This window comes from Staurois parvus, unplaced genomic scaffold (assembly GCF_062004578.1).
Source record: "Staurois parvus isolate SC_StPar_1 unplaced genomic scaffold, SC_StPar_1.0 ptg000013l, whole genome shotgun sequence".
NCBI lineage: Eukaryota > Metazoa > Chordata > Amphibia > Anura > Ranidae > Staurois > Staurois parvus.
In genome coordinates this window covers 13,135,420-13,160,288 of record NW_028317809.1, presented here as the reverse complement: position 1 = coordinate 13,160,288, position 24,869 = coordinate 13,135,420, and the positions used below count along the sequence as shown (strand labels likewise).

At 45.1% G+C, this 24,869-nt stretch overlaps 1 protein-coding gene and 1 long non-coding RNA gene across 2 annotated transcripts in view; one reads left to right on the top strand and one right to left on the bottom strand.

Moving 5' to 3' along the window:
* The window catches only part of ENOPH1 (enolase-phosphatase 1), a 62,398-nt gene that overhangs the window by 7,443 nt on the left and 30,086 nt on the right, over window positions 1-24,869 (bottom strand). The window contains exon 5 of the mRNA XM_089675805.1: window positions 15,141-15,264. Coding sequence (XP_089531931.1) covers window positions 15,141-15,264 — 124 coding nt within the window. The remainder of the gene's footprint in view (window positions 1-15,140; window positions 15,265-24,869) is intronic.
* Window positions 1-24,869, top strand: part of LOC149473627 (uncharacterized) — a 32,790-nt gene that overhangs the window by 1,882 nt on the left and 6,039 nt on the right. The gene's annotated exons all lie outside the window — the stretch shown is intronic.

Here is a 24,869-nt window from a genome sequence, read left to right as displayed (position 1 = left end):
GGCACTGATCATCAGTGCCCTGATGATCGGTGCCGATCCCTGCTCTTACAACTGCTGGTTCTCGGCAGTACTTTCCTCACGTTCTGACAGTGTGAGAAAACTGCAGCCGAGAACCAGCAATTACATTTTCCTGTGATTAGTGTGTCCGTAGGACCAGGGGCGGACTGACAACTCATGGGGCCCCCGGGCAATAGGGGATCATGGGGCCCCTGTGTCCTTGCCCAAACTCAAAAAAGCCTATGAAAAAAGTACCAGGGGCATCTCATGGGGCCCCCTACTGACCCCGGGCCCTCGGGCAGTGCCCGAGGTTCCAAATGGTCAGTCCGCCCCTGCGTAGGACACAGCGATCACAGAGATCGCCGGGTGTGCGCCCTCGGGGGTGCGCAGGAGAGCGTGTTCTGGGAGGATGTCATATGATGCCCTCACAGAACTGGCCGGCCACAGTGTAGCCGTCATTTGGCTATCTGCGGTCGGCAACTAGTTAACAGTTGAGTAGTGACCATATTGTATCATAAATGCAAAGCATTCATGAAGTCACAGTTCACATATTCTTTAATCTGATTTCTTCTTACACAAGAAAATAACACTCCTACTGGGGTAGGACAAAAATAGGGAAACACTACATGATTTGCAGGAATAAAAGTGACAACATATTTCACGTTGAAAGCAGAAGTGATGTAACATTCGTTTGCTTCCACTGTGTGATGAGACACCTAGCTAACAGGTGGGAAGCCTCACTTTTGTCATTCACTGCATGTGCTGCTAGTAATACAGTTATATCCGAGCTTCCCGAGCTTCAAAGAGGGCAAATTGCTGGTGACAGCTTAGTTGTTTGCTGTGCTGCGAGGTACAGTGTCAAAGGTTATGATGGCATATACAGTTTCAGGGATGTTTCATCTGACAAGCATAAGTGTGGTCGACATGGTCAACTGACCAAAAGAGACAAAAGGACATTGTGCAGGATTGCAAAAATGCAAAAGTGAATGCAGAGCTCAATCTCAGTCTTCACGAACTTATGATTATCAGATGATGTTTCCCCAGAAACTGTATATGTCATCATAACCTTTGATATGACCAGCTAAGCGGGCACCAACAATTTGCCCTCTTTGAAGCTCAATAAGCCCTGACATGACTCCATATTATTAGCAGTGCACACAGTGAATAACAAATGGCTTCCCATCTGTTAGCTAGGCGTCCCATCACACAGCGGAAGCAAAAGAATAGTATATCACTTCCGCTTTCAACACAAAACATGTCGTCAATTTCACATCTGCAAATCATATAGTGTTTCCATTTTTTTGTCTAACCTCTGTACTTACACCACATTTGGAAACACCTTAAGTTGCAACCACCTTTTTTTTTATTGTCCTGACTGATTAAACTGGGTGAAAGAATCGTGTCTAACATCAGACATCTGAGACTCACATATTTGACAGTTTCCCTCAAAACCAGAGGTCACTATCACTATACAGAATAGGCAAATCTCTTTGAACAACATTAACGATCTTATTTTATTGTGCAGTGTACTAACTACTACATACATTCCACCCAGTTAGCCCTCTGCTAAAGATGTGGTCAGGACACTAGCTCAATACACCACATTTGGTGGTCATACCCCCGCCTACAACTTACTCAAGCAATCACTCTTTCCTCTGACCTAGGGTGATACCTAATTCACTATTCCTCAGTTCCTCCAAAACAAAATCGCACACTATTTACTCCCTGATTACTGATATTTTAATTTCACTGGACACACCATGTTTTTATTTAGAATGAGTTCCAAGAACTGTGCTAAAGATTGTGCTACTTAACATTTTGATATCCTTGGCTTACTAATATTTGATATTATCCACTTACAGGAAATAACCTGATGCCATGGATTTGTTTTGGCACATGTGGTGAAGAGAAATTTTTCTCTTCACCAATTCTCCCCATTTTTTCACTTTTTTATTTAATTCTCATTCTCCATCTTTTTCTTCCAACATATTTCTGCTTTCTATTTTTTTAGCTTTCTTCTACAGAATATATCTTGCTCCTTTTAAATTAGAACTGCATTTGTACTAGTTACGTTTTCATAAAAAGGCCCATATAATGCATTACCATTACTGAAATGACATTCTCTCTCCAGCAACCTTGCCAGGTCATGTGCTGTATCCATTTCTTCTGTAAACCAGCTTTTTATGACCACCAGTAGTGGATACTGTCTGCTTTGGTCTGAATGGCATTCAGTGTCTTGGGAACCTGTGTTTGGTAGCACATCACAATAAAGCAGAAGGTACTCACAACCACAAGGCTGCAGACAACATTGCTGGAAACAGCTTTAGAAAGCATAAGACAGAATATTAATATATTTTTCACAGTTTTCACACAATAAAGCATTAGAGACAACTTATTTTCTGATTTCTTATACCCCCTTTGATTAAACAGGTCTAATTGTTTGAACTTCTTGTTGAAAAAAAACTTCAATAACTTTTTAATTTGCACAGTATTGTACCAACTATGATTTCGATTCTTCTCTCTATGCAACACACAAGAAGTACTGGGTTTTGTAATGTGCTTTTTATTATTGTGCTTGTAAATAAAATTACATTTGGTGTCACCACTGGGGAGATTTACACTTATTCAAAAGACACTAGAACAGAAGATGAAGGATATCTCGTAATAAGAATACTTGTTCCAGTGACAACTACAAATGTGGAATTTCCTCCACTTGTATGTTGTGGCTATATCAGTTTTCTTTTTTTAGGTTGTGTGGAAGCTGTGGCCTCTCTGCAGATGTTCAGCACTCCCCCTGCTGAGTCAGACCTCTGCAATCAGGAAAGCTTCCTGCTGACTGCATATCTATAGTTATGACTCACATTTTAATCTGCAAACTTTAATTGAAGAATACCTGGTGATCCTGCCATAAAACTTCCTTGTGTAGGCACTTCCTGTTATATGGTGACAAAACTTTGTTCCTACCTCCTAATGGTGACTACAAGTGGTTATGTTAAAACACATTACGTAGGCATGGTCCACTGTTGTCACCATCAGAAAAAATGTTCTGAGCAGACATGCAGCCATTACTGGAGTGCATGCATGTAGACAGAAAGTGGCAAGAGGCTACAAAAGAACAGAAACCAGTGGATAAATACTTTAAAGTTTAACTAAAGGCAAAACTTTTGTTTTCATTCTGAATATGTGGTAGGGAACAGTATAAACCCCCATCGGGTTTTTTTTTTTTTTGTCCATCAAGCCTTCATGGAAAGTTTTTCCTTCACTTCCTGTAGTGAGGAAATCTCCTCTTAGACTGTTGTCACTGGAAACATTGTCCCCATTTCCCCTCTATTCCTGTTCAGGTGGCAACTCCTCTTTGGTCCTCTTAACTTTCAGTCCCAGTGACAATGGTCACCAGAATAAATTGAGAGAGTGTATTTTCCTATCAGGGACACAAGCAGTAATATAAACCTGACAGGTTCCTACCATTCACTACTCTATCCTAATCTAAAAGGAAAGTTTTGCTTTAGATACACTAAGTCACTGACCCAGAATGTACACTATATTGCCTAAAGTATTGCAGACTGCTTCTACAAACATTTGTGAAAGAATGGGTCGTTCTCAGGAGCTCAGTGAACTCAAGCGTGATACCGTGATAGGTTGCCACCTGTGCAATAGGTCCATCTGTGAAATTTGCTTGCTATGAAATATTTCAGTGTCAACTGTTGGTGGTATTGACTGGGAACAGAAGCAACTCAGCCACAAGTCCTGACATCAACCTGATAGAACGCCTTTGGGATGAATTAGAGCGGAGACTGCGAGCCAGGCCTTCTCTTCCGACATCAGTGCCTGACCTCAGAAATGGTAAAAAATTCCCACAGACACACTCCTAAATCTTGTGGACAGCCTTCCCAGAAGAGTTGAAGCTGTTATAGCTGCAAAGGGTGGGCCAACTCAATATTGAACCCTACAGACTAAGACTGGGATGCCATTATTGTTCATGTGCCTGTAAAGGCAGGCATCCCAATACTTTTGGCAGCAAAGGCAGCCTTGGTTTTTATTTCAGTACAGCTTTCCCTGAAAGAGAATAAAATTGCAGTCTTCTGTCTGCAATAGCCAACATCACAGAGTTTCTTTAAATCAGTAATTATTAAATTAGGAATAAATTACACAGTTTTGACTGTTCATTCTCAATAAAAAAAAACTTCCCATTCACCTCAAAGCAATACATTTTTTGTTGAACTTAAAGGATAAAGTAACAATATCTCTTTATACTGAGTGAATGCTGACACCCAGTGGGCATTTTATTTTTTTTTTTTTTTCCATCAACTACTTGACCTTCCCAATACAGTACATAAATGGATGAGGACCCATTCACACTAGAAAGCAGTGTGGAAGACCTGCGTTCTATGCTGCATTCTAATCACACTGCCCTTGCGATCTGCAGCGGGTGTCAGTGCAAAGTTATCAAAACTCCAAATGCAAGTAGCAAACGCAGTCTGTTTGACCACATCGGACCGCATGCACTACTTTTGGTGAGGTGTGATTTCAGTCTATTCAAAATGAATGGGCTGAAATCGCACTGCACAGAACTGCATGTGAATTGCACAGGAACTGCACAGCCTTCTTGTGCGATTCACATGCAATTCCTAGTGTGAATGGGCCCTGAGAGTACCACAGATTTACACTAAGTCCACTAAAAACGTATTTATCTTGACAACAGGTCAGAGGATAAAGCTAAGGAGATTGGGGGCACACAGCTTCCCCTTCATCAGGGCTGGAAGATAAGCATAAAACAATATAAATATCTACAACAACACTACTCCATCACCTATTGATAAGGTATAGTGTACTAAAACAATATAGTAAGTACTAAAAAACATAACAATGCATGTATTTCGACATTAAAGCTCTGTATGTAAAATCCTTAACGTATATTTAAATAAAATGTATATGACTAAAAATTGGCTTAACCAGTTTCACGCCACCCTATAGCAGAAATACTGCTACAGGGTGGTACAGGTGCGCAAAATCACGTATATATATGTGATTTTGCAGTTCCAAGCAGGGGGTGCGCATGCGGCGCCCTGCCTGCACTGCCATTTGCAGCCTCAACTGTTAATCACAGGGTCCTGGCCAGTGATTACTCGCTGGCAACCGGTGATCGCTGAGTATCTCTGACAAGGGAGAGACCTGTATGTAAACAATACAGATCTCTCCTGTCAGCTCCTGCACACTGCTTTGTATGGCACTGCATAGCAGAGCCATACAAAGTAGTGTGCTTACAGTGAAGCACATACACAGCCCCCATAGTGAAACAGCACACACTTAACCTTTGATCGCCCCAAATGTTAACCCCTTCATGCCCAGTGCCATTATTACAGTGTCTGTTTTTTTTTAGCACTGATCACTGTGTATTGGTGTCACTGGGGATGTCAGTGACACCAAGTCAGTTGTCAGTGTCAGAATGCCAGCCGCAGTCCCGCTATAAGTCACTAATCGCCTCCATTACTAGTAAAAAATAAAATAAAATAAAATTCCAGTATATATACCGCCATTAGTAAACACTATAACTTTCACATAAACCAGTTAACCACTTTCCCACCACCCTATAGCAGATATACTGCGACACCCGGTGACCACGGAACATTACCGATGGAGGGTGAGAACTGTATGCAAACAATACAGAGCTCACCCGTCAGCTCCTGCACACTATTTTGCATGGCTCTGCATAGCAGTGTGCTTACAGTGAAACACACACACAGCACACAGTAAAAAAAAGCACACCCTTTGATCGCTCTAGATGTTAACTCTTTCCTGCCCAGTGCCATTAGTAGAGTGTCAGTGCTTTTTATTAGCATTGATCACTGTATTGGTGTCACTGGGGATGTCAGTGACACAAAGTTAGTTCCTCCCAGTATCAGAATGCCCGCCGCAGTCCCGCTATAAGTAGCTGATTGCTGCCATTACTAGTAAAAATGAAAGATGAAAAAAAAAATTCCAGTATCTATACCGCCATTTGTAAACGTTACAACTTTCACGTAAACCAATTAATTTACACGTATTGTGATTTTTTTTTATTAGCAAAGACATGTGGCCATGTACCAGAATACATTTTGGCCGAAATTTATGACGAAACTTGATTTTTTACATTTTTTTTACTGGACATGTTTAATAGCAAAAAGTCAAAAATATTGTTTTTTTTCCTCAAAAATGTCGAATTTTTCTTATTTATAGCGCAAAAAATAAAACCGCATAGGCAAATTAAATACCACCAAAAGAAAGCTCTATTTATAGGTAAAAAAAAATTTGGGTGCAGCGTTGCATGACCGGCAGTTGTCAGTTAAAGTAACAAACTGCTGTATCGCAAAAAATGGCCTGGTTAGGAAAAAGGGTAAATCCTCAGGAGGGCAAGTGGGTAATAAAATAAGCAAATTCTATCATAAAAACCATAATATAGACTAGTATATTAATAAAAGCAATGTAGTAATAGTGATATAGCAATAAAAGCACCACACATAGTAATATACAGCGGATAAATTAAGTATTGAACATGTCACCATTTTTCTCAGTAAATATATTTTTTTAAGGTGCTATTGACATAAAATTGTCATCACATGTCAGTAACAACCCATGCAATCCATACATACAAAGAAATCGAAACAAATAAGTTCAGAAATTAAGTTATGTGTAATAAAATAGAATGACACAAGGAAAAAGTATTGAACACGCTAACTGCAATGTATTTAATACTTGGTACAAAATGCTTTGGTAATGACAGCTTCAAGACACCTCCTGTATGAAGAAACTAGTCACATGCACTGCTCAGGTGTGATTTTGGCCCATAGATAGCAACAGATTTTTATCAAGAATGTCTTGGTACATTTTTTCATTCATCCTTCCTTTAACGACATGAAGTTTGCCAGTAACGTATGCTGAAATGACATCCAAAGACTTCAATTGTGGTCTCATCTGATCAGACTATATTCTCCCTGAAGTAAGGCTAATAGCACCATAGTGGAAGCAAACTATAAGGGCATCTCTATAATAAAATAGATGCAATCTGGAGGGACTGACAAAAAAAAATGGATTTTTTTCTACATACTTACCTGTAAAATCCATTTCTTGGAGTACATCATGGGACACAGAGCAGGCCATAATAATAACTATGTGGTTACATGCCATCTATAGGTGAATGGACACTGGCTGACCAATCAAACAGGAAGTCCACCTCATATAACTGCTCCTACACAGGAAGTTTTTGTAGAAAGCAATGAAAATCCAGAAAGATTGGAGGGACCTCTGTGTTCCGTGATGTACTCCAAGAAATGGATTTCACATGCAAGTACCGTATTTGCCGGCGTATAAGACGACTTTTTGACCCTTGAAAATCTTCTCAAAAGTCGGGGGTCGTCTTATACGCCGGTACACATGTTAGGGGGGGCTGCGGCATTAAGTACAGGGGTTTGCAGGGGCTGACGTCTCTTACCTGGATCCAGTCCCACGACGATCCGGTCCAGGAAGCGCGGCGTCTCCTTCAGTTTGGCCACTGGATGTTCGTGCGGCTGCGCGGCTCCGCGGCTCCGCCTCCTCACCGGTGATTGGCCGCCAGAACTGTAGCTCAGGAAAGGCACACAGGCGGCCAATCACCGGCGAGGGGGCGGAGCCGAGCGGCCCCGCGAAAATCGAGTGCCGGAGCAGCAGGTAAGTGCTCTGTGTAGAGGTGCTGCTGCAACCACATATGCTGGCTGCAGCAGCACCGTACTAGAACAGGGTCAGCAAGTGTCAGTGGGAGGAATAGTGCCCCATCATTGGTGTCACTGATACCAATGATGGGGCACTATTCCTCCCACTGATACCAACGATGGGGCACTATTCCTCCCACTGACACCAACGATGGGGCACTATTCCTCCCCCCCACTGACACCAACGATGGGGCACTATTCCCCCCCCCCACTGACACCAACGATGGGGCACTATTCCTCCCCCCACTGACACCAATGATGGGGCACTATTCCACCCCTCACTGACACCAATGATGGGACACCATTCCTCCCACTGACACCAATGATGGGGCACTATTCCTGCCACTGATACCAATGATGGGGCACCTATTCCCCCCACTGATACCAATGATGGGGCACTATTCCTCCCACTGATGCCAATGATGGGGCACCATTCCTGCCACTGATACCAATGATGGGGCACCTATTCCCCCCACTGATACCAATGATGGGGCACTATTCCCCCCACTGATACCAATGATGGGGCACTATTCCTCCCACTGATACCAATGATGGGGCACTATTCCTCCCACTGACATCAATGATGGGGCACTATTCCTGCCACTGATACCAATGATGGGGCACCTATTCCCCCCACTGATACCAATGATGGGGCACTATTCCCCCCACTGATACCAATGATGGGGCACTATTCCTCCCACTGATACCAATGATGGGGCACTATTCCTCCCACTGACATCAATGATGGGGCACTATTCCTCCCACTGACATCAATGATGGGGCACTATTCCTCCCACTGGTGTGCATTGGAAGAGGGGTAGTCTTATACGGCGAGTATAGCCCAAACACTACATTTTAGCAGGAAAAGTAGGGGGGTCGTCTTATACGCCCAGTCGTCTTATACGCCGGCAAATACGGTATGTAGGAAAAATCTAATTTTCTTTATCAAACATCACAGGACACAGAGCAGGCCATAATAAAGACTGTAGGACGTCCCAAAGCAGTAACCTTGGGGGGTGGGTGACATCACAATAACTAATGCCAGCATCCCAAAAGGAGCTACTCAGCAGTTCGTAAAATGGTGTGGCCAAAGGCAGAATCCTCTATGGTTCTGACATCCACCTGGTAAAATCTTGTGAATGTATGAACCGAAAACCATATAGCAGCCTTGCAAACCTGAGCAACTGACACCCGAAAGGGTGGAACCTTGCTCTTCAAACCATAGACTTGAATGATTAACTGATGAATCCACTTATAGTATAGAAAGAGTTTATTTGGATGCCGCCTGTCCTCTCTTGGGACCTTCCAGCTAAATAAACAAGGAATCAGCCTTTCTAATCTGCGCCGTCATTCTCAAATAGACCTTTATTGCCCGAACCACATCCAGAGCATGCAAAGATCTATCTTTTGCCGACTGAGGCCTAGGAAAAAATGAAGGCAGAACAATGCCCTGATTGAGATGAAAACTAGAAACCACCTTTGGCAAAAAGGACGGGTGAAGCCGTAACTTCACCTTATCCTGATGTAAAACCCAAAATGGATCCCTACAAGAAAGAGCTGCCAACTCAAATGCCCTTCTTGCAGAGGTAATTGCCACCAAAACAGAAACTTTTTTTGTTAGCAGAACTAACGGAATCTCCCTGATAGGTTCAAATGGTGGTTTCTGTAAACCTGCCAAGACCAAGTTCAAGTCCCAAAGACGCAGGGACTGTCTGACAGGAGGAACAGTAAACATCACTCCCTGTAAAGAAGTATGAACCAAAGAGTGGGAAGCAATCAGTATTTGGAAGAAAACAGCCAAGGCTGAAACCTGACAATTAACAGTAACAACAGCAAACTTCTTTTCTACTCCTGATTGGAGAAAAGACAAAATACTCCCAATCAAATATTTCTGGGGGTGCCAATTTCGAATGTCACACTAAGAAATATATGCCTTCCAAGTTCTATAATAAATGATCCTTGAAACCAGCTTCCTAGCATTCAACATTGTGTGGATAACCGAGTCTGACACTCCCCTATCTTTCAAAATTTGTGTCTCAAGAGCCATACCGTGAAATTCACTGTAAAGCAGTGTGCAATATAGGCCCCAGAGACAGCAGGTCTAACCGATCTGGCAGTGGCCATGGATCGCCCACTGCTAGCCTGACAGTGTCCGCGTACCAACACCTCCTTGGCCAGGCTGGTGCCACTAATATCACCAAAATCATCTTGTCTCAAATCCTGGGTAATAGCTGTGGGAGTAGCTGAATCAGGGGAAAGGCATAGATTAGGGAAAACTGATCCCACGGTATCACCAAAGCATCTTACCCTATCGCAAGAGGGTCCCGCGTCCTGGACACAAACCTGTCCACCTTGCTGTTGAACCTGGACACCAACAGATCTATGTCCAAGTACCGCCAATGCTGGCAGATTGCTGAAAACATCTTGGGATGCAGAGTCCATTCCCCCGGAAACAACCGCCTGACAATTCTCTATCCCTGGAATGAATACTGCTGACAGAACTGGAGCATGCCCTTTTACCCAAGCAAGAATGCGATCTATAAAATACAGCAAAAAATGCAGCGCTTGAGTGTATAGTAAGGGGAATTAACATACGAGGTATGACATGCACCAGGTTTAACGTACATAAATTAATGTAAACAGTGGTCGGGTAAGTAATAAAGATTCATCCAACCAATCGAAGTGCATATAGTGATAGGGATGTTAGAGTCATTAGATCTAGAAGTACATCCGAGTGCCAATCAAATCCGTGACTTCTGTGATAGGAGAATAGCTGTAAAATGCACTAACCAGATAGCGCAAGTAAAAGCGCATTGGAGTATAATGACCTACTCCTGGTCACAGCCAAATGGTCATCAGCGTAGAGCCCTCAGGAACACCTGTGCACCACTCTTGCCGTCTCCTACCACCAGGGGGAGTGCGCCTCTTTACAGTAACACGAATTTGCCTTATATCATCTATCGCCAGGGGTGGTGTGCTTTCATATCAGGAGATCACCTTAGGGACTCAGCAATAAGACCCAAAAGAGAGAAATCTTGATAGTGTAGTATTTTTATTCAAGAGATTGGTAAAAACAGATAGCACACTTACATGGTAATATCCAAAGAAGCTGATTCACAGAATCCAAAAAGATGGCCGACAGTCAGATGCATGGACTATGTAGGTAACAAGTGGTATGAGAGGTATCCTTATGCCTAACGCGTTTCGTGGCAAGAGCAAGTTATCAAAGAATGTGATCTACCTCCCTCCTGAGCCCTCCAGCTCTTGGTACCGCCTTGTTTGATGCTGTAGCATTGTCGGACTGGACCCTGACTGGCCAACCATGAAGCCTGGTCCTCCAATATCTCAGGGCAAGCCGCACCGCCCGAAGCTCCAGGATGTTGATAGGAAGGATTTTTTCCTGGGGTGACCACATCCCCTGGACAGTGGTCCCTTCTAGAACAGCCCCCCAACCCCAGAGGCTGGCATTGGTTGTTACCAGATTCCAAATCACTGATGGGAAAGATCTTCCCTTTTCCAAATTCCAAGCTTCCAACCACCAATTCAAGCTTTGCAGTACCCGAGGGGATAAAGACATGCAGTAATCCAGTGCTGCAATCTTTCTGTTCAATGCAGACAGAATACTCCTCTGCAAAGGCCTTGAGTGGAACTGCGCATAGTACACTGCCTCAAATGAGGATACCATCTTCCCCATTAACCTCATGCAGAGACGAATGGAAGGATACTTCCTGCTCCTCAAACTCCGAACCTGATCTCTCAGGGCACGGTCCTTTCCTAGAGGCAGAAACACCTTTGCCTAGACAGTGTCTAGGACCAACCCCAAATACTCCAGACTCTGTACTCGCTCCATGGCTGACTTCTCGAAGTTGAAGCCCAAGTGCTCCAGAGTATGAATCGCAAGGATCACATTTTTTCTCCGGCTTGGACCTGACTGACCCCTGAGCAGTAGATCATCAAGATAGCCCAAAATTGATACTCCCTGCATTCTGAGCAGCCCCAGAACTGGAGCCTGACTCTTTTGTAAACACTTAAGGAGCCGTGGCTAGCCCTAAAGGTAGTGCCACCAACTGAAAATGTCGAGTTTCTATCGCAAACCGCAGAAACTTTTGATAAGCTGGAAATATTGGCACATGCAGGTATGCGACACTAGAAAGTCTCTTTTAAAGATGCAACTACTGACCAGACTGACTCCATCCAAAATTAACACATTTTTAGGAACCAGTTCAGCCCCTTTAAGTATAGAATAGGCCTTACATCCCCATTTGGTTTTGGAACTGAATAGGTTTGAATAAAATCCCTGGAACCTTTTGTCAGCTGGAACCTCCACAATCACGCCCTGGGACAACAGACAGTTGAGTGCCTGAAACAAAGGATTTCCTTCTCAATGGATTCCTGGATACATTGGACCTTAAGAAACAGGGAGGAGGAATTCCCTGAAACTCCAGTTTCTACCCCTGAGCAACTGTAGCAGTGACCCACTTGTCCTGGATCAGCTCTTCCCAGATCTCCAAAAAAACCGAAAGTGTTCACCCCAGCCTCACGAGTAGGGGCACCCCTTCATAATGAAGCGGACTTAGAATCTGACCTGGAGGGCTTCTGCACAGGTTTTCTTCTGGCCCTGAAATTTTCCTTTAGACACAGAGCCCTGTGTACGGCAAAATGCTTGCCTAACGGAAGAAGCACAAACCACCACAGCACCTGGCCCTTTAAAGGTCAGGCATTTGGGCTTTTTCCTTAAGGGTAAAAGCATACTTTTTCCCCCTGAGATCTTCTGGATATACTTGTCTAAGTTCTCCCCAAACAAACGTTCTCCATGAAAGGTAAAACCCGCCAACAATCTTTTGCACGGTAGTTCCGCTGCCCAACACTTTAATCACAAGACCCTGCGCATGTGTACCGACAGAAGGGCCATGCGAGAGATCTGCTAAATCGAATCCTGAAGAAGATCAACTGCAAAAAACAAGGCTTGTGGTAAACCTTCCAAATCCATAGCTGTATCCTCCTCCAAAAAAGATGGTCTTCTAACCACCCGTTTAATATGGTCATTCAGACTCTGACAGATAACGATAGCAGCAATCTCTGCTTGTGCGTCAGCCCCTGCCAAGGAAATAGAAGTCTTGAGCAGCAATTCTAATTTTTTATCCGCCAGACCCTTAAACATCTGGGCTTTATCCACAGGGCAAGTTAAATGTTTATTCATGGAAGATACAGCTGTGTCCACCCCCGGCATGCCCCACTTTCTAACAAACTTCTCCTCCATAGGATACAGAAGGGAGAATCTTTTTTGCGGAACAAAAACAGAATTTGGGTGCTCCCAGTCAGCATACATAACTTCGGGTGCACCGGAAACGCCTGAATACCTCGAGGTGTTGAGATTTTAATGAGCCCAAAGAGGAATAAGAGACCTCATATGATGGGGGCAACTTGAAACCTGACCGGACCAGATCAGAGAGGGTCTTAACTCTGTGATTGAGAAGCAGAAACCCCCTGCTTCTCATCAGGCTGTGACTCCTCGGACAGAGAATAAATTGCCTGACCCTCTTCAAGATTAGCTACCTCATCTTCTTCCTCAGGTTCCACCCACTCTTGTTCAAGGACTAGTGGGTCCAAAGATGGGGATCTTTCCTGTGCTTTACCCCCTTGCGCAGCCGATGCAACCATCCCAACAATCTTGTCTTCTAAGCCTGCTAAGGCTGATGCAAGATTCTCTTTAGTTACATATACTGAAGAAGATGCACAGGTAGTAGCCACAATGCCGGACAAATGCAGTGGCTCATATTGACCCGTTGCATCTGGTCTTTCCAGAGAAGATAACACAGCGGAACTTCGACTAGGCTCCACAGGACCCAGCAGTGGTGCATTTGCACCCCTTCCTGCTGTGCCTCCCCTACACCGCTTTCTGGATGACATTACCACCACTAGCATTACAAGAACTGTGTAAGAATTTAATCAAAACACGGAATTCAAAATAGACCTGCTTAAAGTGAAGCAACACACTCCCATGCAGTCCACTGAAAAACAAGGATAGCATGTACTCCTGAGTCCACGTGGTCTATACTGCAACAGACTCCCTCAAGTGGCCAAAAATAGGTATTATAGGCAGGTACAGGCAAAAAAAACCGTAAGGAAGTACTCCCCCTGGTGGTTTTGCCAGTCATCCATAGCAGACTCCTCCGCACACACACACACATATACAAACACTACTCAAAAAAACTAAAGGAACACTTTTTAATCAGAGTATAGCATCAAGTCAAATAAACTCCTGGGATATTGATCTGGTCAGTTAAGTAGCAGAGGGGGTTGTTAAACAGTTTCAGCTGCTTTGGTGTTAATGACATTAACAACAACTGCAAATGGTTTACAGTTTTGTATGTCAAGATATTTTGTACGCAGTGTAAAAAATGCAATAAAAATAGTTTAAAAAAAAAAAAAATGGTGCACTAGATGGGCAACAATGAGATGAACCCCAAAACAGGAATGGTTTTACAGTTTGAGGCCACTGACATTTTTTTCCCTACTCATCTTTTCTGAATATTTTCACTAGTTTTGGCTAGGGTCAGTGTCACTACTGGTAGCATGAGGGGATACCTGGACCCTACAGAGGTTGCACAGGAAGTCCAACTCCTCCAGGATGGCACGTCAGTACATGCCATTGCCAGAAGGTGTGTGGTGTCTGCCAGCACAGTCTCAAGAGCATAGAGGAGATTCCAGAAGACACGCAGTTACTCTAGGAGAGCTGGACAAGGCCGTAGAAGGTCCTTAACCCTTCAGCAGGACCGGTATATGCTCTTTTGTGCAAGAAGGAACAGGATGAGCACTGCCAAAGCTATACAAAATGACCTCCAGCAGGCCACTGGTGTGACTGTCTCTAACCAATCAGAAACAGACTTCCTGAGGGTGGTCTGAGGGCCCGACGTAATCTAGTGGGCCCTGTGCTCAATGCCTGGCACCATATAGCTTGATTAGCATTTGCCATTGGACACCAGAATTGGCAGGTCCACCACTGGCGCCCTGTGCTTTTCACAGATGAGAGCATGTTCACCCTGAACATGTGACAAACGTGACTGTACAGTTGACTTGGTTCTGTGTAAAGTATTGATTTGTTCTGGGGATAGCTGTTCATGAAAGCATTCCCATCAATTTGGAGTGATTTTATCTCACTTCTTTTTGTGTCTACAGGATAGGAAGAGAAGGTAAAGCTCCCGAATGGAACAAAGGTGGCAAAATAAACAGGCAGATGTTTTAACCATTCCTTACCCTCCCCTATCCAAAACGAAAAAAAGTTTAGGTATCAGATAAACTTTTTCTTCTAGAGCAGGCTGGAAAATAGACTTTTTTTGTTCTCTGGTACTGCTAAATGTTCTTGCACCGTATGATATAGAAGAGGCATTATGCTCATGCAGGTGTAAATATGCTTACCTTTAGTAATATCAGTTAAAAAAAGGATACTTTCTGTTGAACATCCAATATGATCAGCAATTTTTCTGTAACTTTCACTCTGCACTTTAGGTCCAACAGTAGTGTCAAAATGCCCGTGAAACAACTGCAAAGTATACAAAAAGTGTATGTCAAGGCAAAAAACAAAAACATCAGAAGTATATTTCTGCACTATATGCACATTTCCCAGCATTTTATCCCCTCAAAGACCCTACAGCTTCAGGAAAATGCCAATTGATCTGCTAGAAGTTCAATTAGTTCTTAAAGGCCAAGTTCACCTTAAAAAAATTAAAAATGCACACATTGTTGCAGGAAAAAATGTGCATTTATTTTTTTTTTTCACAGGAGCTTGCAAAGCATTGGACCTGCGCTGAGTGGAAGGCAGGTGCAATGTCAAGGTCCTGCAGACTCTTCCTTTAGCTCTCTGCCCATGCCTCTGTACAGGCTTTCAGCTGGAGGAAGTTTCAATGGATTACAAGTACAGTGATGACTGACTTGTATGCCATTGAGAATTACAAGTCCATCTGCCATCTGCTTATAGCACTGATGATCATTGGCAGATAGGAGTTGTAGTTCATCATTCAAAGATCTCTGTGAATGAATGAGGGAACTGTGCAGGCAGAGCCGTGCATAGCTGCACTGATTTCAAAAGTCAAATTTGCTGAGGGTAAGAGGAAACCCAGCATGCTGTCAAGGGAATGGGAGGGGAAGGGGGTGTTTCTAGAATGCTGCTTAGCAACATGTTACAGGTTACGTCCTAAATATGAGTGTAACGTAATATTTTGAAAAAGATGGAGTTTGAGCCCTGTTGTGGGTTGACAAAACACAGCACTTCTATGGAATGAGCAGTGCCAGCCCTGCCCTGCATCTTATGCAGAACTACTCAAACCTTTCACTCTCCTCATCTCTGCAATATAAAGGCTAATCATTCTCTAGTCCATGATAAGAATTAGAAGTGCTAAATAGTTTCTTTACGATAATACATGTAGTGTGCTGAAGACACGGGACAGCTCTGCATTTCTGACATGATCAGCAGGTTTTTGTGCACTGATCAAACCGATATAACCAAATTCTTTGAATGGTATAATAGAGCGCAAATTTGAAAGAGTCATTGTTAGGGTTTACATACACTTTAATGTTTAAAATAAGTGAGCATACCTGCCAAAACTCTATGACTGTAACATACATAAACCAATGAGCATAACATTAAATACCATAGCCAGGTGGCACCATCTGAGGGGCCTAGAGGAGCAAAACTGTATGTAGCGCACAAGTGCTTATGATTTATCATGCATATCCCTCTCTGCAGGCATTCGTCATTTTTATTTTATCACCACATTCAATTTCATCCTGGTTCAGAAGAAAGCTATTTTTGTGATACACTTTGATCATGCAGGCATGGGCTTTGTCAGTTTCTTCAAAACTGAAAATACTTCATAAAGAGACTTTAAGTCATGTGTACATTCACTTACATCTTCCTTTATTATTAACTTATCACAATCCTGCCCTATGTAAATACTGCAATGCCAATTGTTTTGTGTCCTCAGGCCACATTTTTAAATAACAATGACCTGCTTTTCCATACCTTGCAAAGAGCCTTTATTATTCCATGGTATTATAAGGATAACACATACTTCGGAATTCCATGAAAATGTGGAAACAAATGGTGTAGAACAGAATGAGTAGAGAAAATATGTATGGTTCTGCAATAGATCTACAGTGGGGAAAATAAATATTTCATCCCCTGCAGATTTGGTAAGTTTGCCTACTTACAAACAAATGAAGGATCTATATTTTTTTATCATAGGCATATTTTAAATGATAGAGACAGAATATCAAACAAAAATCCAGAAAAAATACATGATACAAATTGAGTTGCAGTTCAGCGAGTAATATAAGTAGTTGATTCCAACCAACCAAAAATAATTCTGGCTCCCACAGACTGGCTATGTGCTCAAGTAGTACACAGATTAGTCCTGTCAGTTTAAGAAGGTACTCCTAACGAAATCTCGTTATGCGTATAAAAGGCACCTGTCCACAGAATCTCTTTATTCCATTTTAAACCTCATCAACATGGGCAAATGACCAAAGAGCTGTCAAAGGACAACAGGGACAAGATTGTAGACCTGCACAGGCTGGAATGGGCTACAAGATCATCAGCAAGAAGCTTGGTGAGAAGGAGTCAACTGTTGGAGCCATTATTCGCAAATGGCAGAAATACAAAATAACCATCAAATCGCCCTCGGTCTGGAGCTCCATGCAAGATTTTGTCTCATGAGGTAAGGATGATCGTGAGAAAAGTGAGGGATCAGCCCAGAACTACATAGGAGGAGCTTGTGAATAATCACCAAACAAACCATTGGTAACACAATACATCGCCATGGACTAAAATCCTGCAGTGCCGTAAGCTCCCTCTCCTCAAGAAGGCACACTTACAGGCCCATATGAAGTTTGCCATTGAACATCTAAATGATTCAGAGAAGGATTGGGAGAAAGTGCTGTGGTCAGATGAGACCATAATTAAGCTCTTTGACATTAACTTGACTTGCCATGTTTGAAGGATTGAAAATGCTCACTATGAACCTAAGGACACCATCCCTACAGTCAAGCATGGAGGTGGAAACATTATGCTTTGGGGCTGTTTCTCTGCTAAAGGTACATGCCAACCTTGCCGCATTGAGGGACAAATGAACAGGGCCATGTATTGAAAAATCTTGGATAAGAACATTCTTCCCTCAGCCAGAACACTGAAAATGGGTCATGGGTGGGTCTTTCATCATGACAATGACCCAAAACACACCACCAAGGCAACAAACGAGTGGCACAAGAACAAGCACATTAAGGTCATGGAGTGGCCTAGCCAGTCTCCAGACCTTGTGTAATAAAATCCACACCCAGTGTAAACCCACGTCACCGTCAACCTCACGGTCACCCCAAATATCCACAAACTGCACAGAACCCAAACTACAAAATTATACAAAATAAGTAAAATTTCCAGGCGCCAGGATATTACTTCCCCCCTGGGAAGCTATGATTATAAACAAGAACCCAGTGTCCAAATCCGTCATACACCAAAAGGTCCATTTTGACAGTCACCAACCAGTGCTCTCCAAAAGAGATCTTTCAGATGTAGCAGTTGACTATGACAATCCATGCTTCAGACCTAGGAGAATCTAGTAAGGTGCACGAACCGTGAGGTGGTGGGTCACCTAAGGTGGATTGAGCACTGGTTGTGATCACAGAGATTACAGGAGTGCGGGCACATGGGTACTAATTGATTTCCGTTGAATTGAAAATACTACACTATATGATATCTTGTTTGGGGGGCATTTGATTATGACAGAAGAATGAAAATGAAGTGATTTACAAGATTCACCCCCCTTTAATAAAGCGAGGATTTTTGATTGGAGAGTAAGAGTAGGAATTATGGATTTAGATTGATGTCACATGGTGGAGAATCGGCACCATATTAGCACTTTTATGTGAGTGTAATATATATTTTATTTATTATATTTAAAAAGATAATGCACTATATGCATTTTATATTTTTTTGCATGAGGAGTTGACACTTTTTAAGTGAGTATACAAAATTTTGCTGCACATGAATTGGACACTTGAAAAATTATGGTGAGAAACTTTGGAGAATTGAAGAATTTATAGTATGAATATTTTACGTGACTGTGAAAAGAGACCTTTTGGTGTATGACAGATTTTGACGCTGGGTTCTTGTTTATAGTCAGACCTTAATCCTATAGAAAATGTATAGGGGGAGCTGAAACTTTGAGTTGCCAAGCAACAGCCAAGAAACCTTAAGGATTTAGAGAAGATCTGTAAAGAAGAGTGGACCAAAATCCCTCCTGAAATGTGTGTAAACAAGGGTTTCTCCACCAAGTACTAAGTCATGTTTTGCTTGAGGATCAAATACTTATTTTACTCACAGAACTGCAACTCAATTTATAACATTTGTCTCGTGTTTTTTCAGGATTTTTGGTTGATATTCTGTCTCTATCATTTAAAATACACTTGTAATAAAAATTTTAGACCCTTCATTTCTTTTTAAGTGGGCAAACTTACAAAATCTGCAGGGGATCAAATAATTATTTTCCCCACTGTACTTATTTAATTCCAAGAAATGGTCAGCATAAGGCCACATTTAATTTAAAGAACATCTGAACGGTGGAAGCTGTAACAAAAAAAGGAAAGTGGAGGGCAAACAACTACTCACTAATATTAAGACAAGTGAGACAGAGCTATAACCTCCACTGGAATCCAAAGCTCCGAGAGCCAAAAGCGCAGGTTAAAAGGCTGGAACAAAGAAAAAAGCCAGCACTCTGATAAATTAGCATGAATGGATATCCTTTATTGAAGAACAGTAAGATACTGCCAAATAGACAGCCAACATGTTTCAGTCTTTAGGTGTCAGGGACCACGGCTCCAGGGTCCGCGATCGCGGCTCCGTCCCTCGCGCATGCGCTGTGGCGGCGGATCGCGCCGGGACACAGGCACTAGGTCCCGGCGAGCCGCGGCTGACAGGACGCCGCGCATGCGCAGTAGGAGCCGCGGGCGCGCCTCAGGCGTCCAATGACAGCCGGGGGCGCGTCCTAGCCGGCCAATGACAGTGCAGGGCGCACTATTTAAAGATGCCCTGCACTGTCACAGATTGCCGCAAGGTCTTCTGTGATCCTGAGTTCCTGCACCTATCTTGTGACCCTGATTGACCCTGACTACTCTGCCTGCTCCTGCGTTTGACCCGGATTGTCCTGACTATTCTGCCTGCTCCTGCGTTTGACCCGGATTGCCCTGACCATTCTACGGATTGACTTCCCTGCTGACCCTGCGTGTGACCCGACTACTCTCGCCTACCGATTCTGTACCCCGCTTACCCTCACGGGCCCACGATCCGTTACTACCCTGCTGGGGCCGCCATCCTCTTCAAATCTGGCTCTCCCGGTACCTGTCCCCAAGGGTCTCCTCAGCCACTGGCGGGCCTGCTCGGAGGTCGTGACCTGGCCCGGGACTGTTTCAAGTCCATCCCCACCATCAGGGGCTCTGGTGAAAGCACAGCCCGGGCTTAGACCCCACGCTCTGAGTAGGTCTGTCAGTTGGCAGCCTGAGGCACCACCTGGCGGATCATAACAGTACCTTGCGGCCATGACAGAGCCAGGAAGTGGACCGGCGTCCCTAGAGGATATTTGTCAGCACCTGGCCACCTTGACCCAGGCTTTTCAGAACTTCCACAGTCGCTGCGCCCGACTGGAGGACCGCATGGAGTCAATAGCCCCCCTGACTCCCCCTGCTCAGAGTCCTCCACCTGCAGGACCTCCCGCTAACCCGGTATCCGGAGCGGTTGCCACATCCCTAGCTCCTGAACCCCGCGTTCCTCTGCCGGAACGATTCCGTGGTGATCGGAGCCGCTTCCGAGCCTTCCGGAACGCCTGCACCCTATACTTTGACTTACAACCCCGCACGTTCACCACTGAGACCGTCAAGGTGGGGTTTATAGTCTCCCTCCTTCAGGATGAGCCCCAGGATTGGGCTCACCGTCTGATGGAGAAGCACGACCCCCATCTTGACTCCGTGACCGAATTCTTTCGGGCCATGGCCGTCTTGTATGACGACCCTCAGCGAGCTGCTTCTGCTGAAGCGACTCTATACTCCCTGCGGCAGGGCCGCCGGACAGCCGAAGAATACGCGTCCGATTTTAGGCGTTGCATGGGCGACACCAGATGGAACGATGCAGCCTTATGTCACCAGTTCCGCATCGGGCTGTCTGAGCCTCTCAAGGACGAACTAGCGCGAGTAGGCCTACCTGACTCCCTAGAAAAACTGATTGAGTTGGCCATTCAAATTGACCGTAGACTAAGGGAACGTCGGCTGGAAAGGAGCAGTCAGGGTCAAAGGGTGGCATGGATTCCTTCCAGAGATACAGCTCCAACCCCAGGGAACCATCCGCGAAGCACGGAAACAGGGGACAACCCGGAACCCATGCAGCTGGGATTGGCCCGTTCTCACTTATCGGTCGAGGAACGTCAAAGGAGACTATCACAGAACCTATGTCTGTACTGCGGGGAAGCTGGACATCAGGTGCGCTCCTGTCCTGCTAAAATGAGTAAGTCCACGCCCGTTTCTTTTACTCTACCCGCAGGAAGGGATGATCAGTCGAGTTACCTGGCCATTCCTGTGTCTTTACAGCTCCCCGGAGGAACATTGTCGGTGACCGCAATCGTTGACTCAGGAACCTGTAGTTGCTTCATCGATCTGACTTTTGCCCACCGGCACAAAATCCCTCTCCAGACCAAAGAAAGGGGGTTCAACATCTTCTTGGCAGATGGGTCTCGTATAAAATCAGGGGTGTTGGACCAGGAGACACCACCCATTTTCACCACAATGGCAGACCATCACCAGGAGTTCCTCCGTTTGGATGCCATCGCATCCCCCCTTTTTCCAGTCATTCTGGGCCTCCCTTGGCTGAGGGCCCATAACCCCCAGATTGACTGGGAAAAGGGAACAGTTCAATTTTGCTCACCCTATTGTTTAAGTCACTGCCACGTCACAGGATCCGTGGTTCCCCGGTTCCTCCTGTGCTTGGATGGTGACACCGATCTATCCCAGGTTATTCCCCCGGCCTACCATGACTTCTTAGACGTCTTTAGTAAGCGAGGAGCTGACGTTCTCCCTCCGCACCGTTCCTACGACATTGGAGATCGGGAGCTCCTGGCCATTAAAACTGCTCTTGAAGAATGGAGGTATTTACTGGAAGGAGCCACACACCCAATCCTAATATTCACAGATCACAAAAACCTTGAATATTTGAGAACGGCAAAACGACTGAGACCTCGCCAAGCGAGATGGGCGCTTTTCTTCTCTCGATTCTCATTCCATATAACGTACCGACCCGGTACTAAGAACACAAAACCAGACGCTCTGTCCCGCATGTTTGAGGACCCCGACGACACTGTGCTACCTGACACCATCTTACCTTCTGGGAGTTTCCTCGCTCTACAAACGGAACTTCGCTCCCGACTTCTTGATGCTTCTGTAGGACTACCAGTTCCGTCTGAATCACCCCTCCAGAGCCACGGTGGGCTAATTTGGAAGGAAGACCAGATCATGGTCCCAGAAGAAGTGCGAACCCTGGTCCTAGGGCACTGCCACGACCATCCTATGGCGGGCCACTTCGGGGTAACTAAGACGCTGGATCTGCTACGGCGCTCGTTCTGGTGGCCAGACATGATCAAGGATTGTGAGCAGTACGTCCGAACGTGTTCCACCTGTCAAAGGAACAAGCCCTCCAGGAGCAGGGCATGGGGATTGTTACGTCCATTACCCATACCCAAGCGGGCTTGGCAAATGATAGCCATGGATTTCGTGGTCGAACTTCCACCATCCCAGGGCTACACTGCAATAATGGTGATCGTTGACCGCTTCTCAAAGATGGCACATTTCGTGCCCCTGGAGAAGACCCCATCAGCACCGGAAACGGCACGGATCTTCATCAAGGAAGTGGTTAGGCTTCATGGTGTTCCCGAAGATATAGTATCAGATCGGGGGGTCCAATTCACCTCCAGGTTCTGGAACGCCTTATGTAAATCGCTGGGAATCAAGCTGTCGCTTTCATCCGCCTACCTTCCACAGACCAACGGCCAAACTGAGAGAACAAACCAGACGCTGGAACAGTACTTACGGTGCTACACATCCTACCTTCAGGACGACTGGCTGTCGTTGCTGCCTTCCGCGGAATTCGCGTACAACAACTCGAGTCACTCAGCCACGGGTCAATCCCCGTTCTTTTCCAATTATGGGTATCATCCCACATTCCTCCCTGATCTGATGCCTGAGAATCCGGTACCAGCATCTCAAGACATCTTGAACTTCTTTTCTGTCAATAACAAGACAATTCAGGAAGCCATCGCTAAAGCCCAAGAGGACAGTAAGAGGGCATTCGACAGAAAGAGAAGAGGAGAATTACTGCTTCAACCAGGGGATCAGGTTTGGCTAGCAACAACCAACTTGAAGATGCTATGTCCTTCAAGGAAGCTGGGACCCAAGTTCATCGGCCCCTTTCCGGTAAAGCGAGTGGTTAACGAGGTGGCCTACGAGCTCGAGCTTCCGCAGACCTTCAAGATACATCCTGTCTTCCATGTATCTCTCCTGAAGCCATCCAGACCGGATCCCTTCCCGGACCGTGAATCCAGACCTCCCGAGGCAGTCACTATAGGTGACCAGGAGGAATTTGAAGTGGAGACTATCCTCAGTTGCCGAAGGAGGGGGGGCCAGACACAGTTCCTGATAAAGTGGAAGGGGTATGGCCCTGAGGAGAACTCATGGGAACCCGCCCAGAACGTCCACGCGCCCAGGCTCATCCGGGAGTTTTTTCGTGCTCACCCGCGGTGGAGAGATCAGTGGGGCTCCCAGAGGGTGCCCATTGGGGGGGGGGGGCAATGTCAGGGACCACGGCTCCAGGGTCCGCGATCGCGGCTCCGTCCCTCGCGCATGCGCTGTGGCGGCGGATCGCGCCGGGACACAGGCACTAGGTCCCGGCGAGCCGCGGCTGACAGGACGCCGCGCATGCGCAGTAGGAGCCGCGGGCGCGCCTCAGGCGTCCAATGACAGCCGGGGGCGCGTCCTAGCCGGCCAATGACAGTGCAGGGCGCACTATTTAAAGATGCCCTGCACTGTCACAGATTGCCGCAAGGTCTTCTGTGATCCTGAGTTCCTGCACCTATCTTGTGACCCTGATTGACCCTGACTACTCTGCCTGCTCCTGCGTTTGACCCGGATTGTCCTGACTATTCTGCCTGCTCCTGCGTTTGACCCGGATTGCCCTGACCATTCTACGGATTGACTTCCCTGCTGACCCTGCGTGTGACCCGACTACTCTCGCCTACCGATTCTGTACCCCGCTTACCCTCACGGGCCCACGATCCGTTACTACCCTGCTGGGGCCGCCATCCTCTTCATATCTGGCTCTCCCGGTACCTGTCCCCAAGGGTCTCCTCAGCCACTGGCGGGCCTGCTCGGAGGTCGTGACCTGGCCCGGGACTGTTTCAAGTCCATCCCCACCATCAGGGGCTCTGGTGAAAGCACAGCCCGGGCTTAGACCCCACGCTCTGAGTAGGTCTGTCAGTTGGCAGCCTGAGGCACCACCTGGCGGATCATAACATTAGGCCTTAATCATGGCTTCTACAAGAAGGTCACATATGTTGAAATAATTAAAACAATCACATGATGTTAATAGAGTCACATGATCATCAGAAGGAGGCGGGGCTATAAGTAAAGAACATAAGGGAAATATAAAAACATTATAACAAACATAATACATGTCACTTTATACATACACAAAACAGATCCCTAATATCAAAACAAACAAACATAGTAAATGGAAACCCTACCCTGGACTAAAAGAAAATTGTGATCCAAAAATTTTAAAAAATAAGTGAAACGGAGGAACAAAGGGGAGATAAAGAAGAGCTATCTCAAATACAGACCCTCACTTATTGTTGATTCCATAAGGGATGCAGGTCTGCAATTTATAGATCCAAAAAACTATTCATTCCAATAACCTGCTATGTCTGTCTGAATCCCTAGCACTAGGCAGAACTCTGTCTATACCACAAAATGGGAAGACATACAGTATTTCCCCTATACACCTCCGTAAAATGATTTGATGGAAATATTTTTAGTATTAACATTAATATTGTCATGGTAATG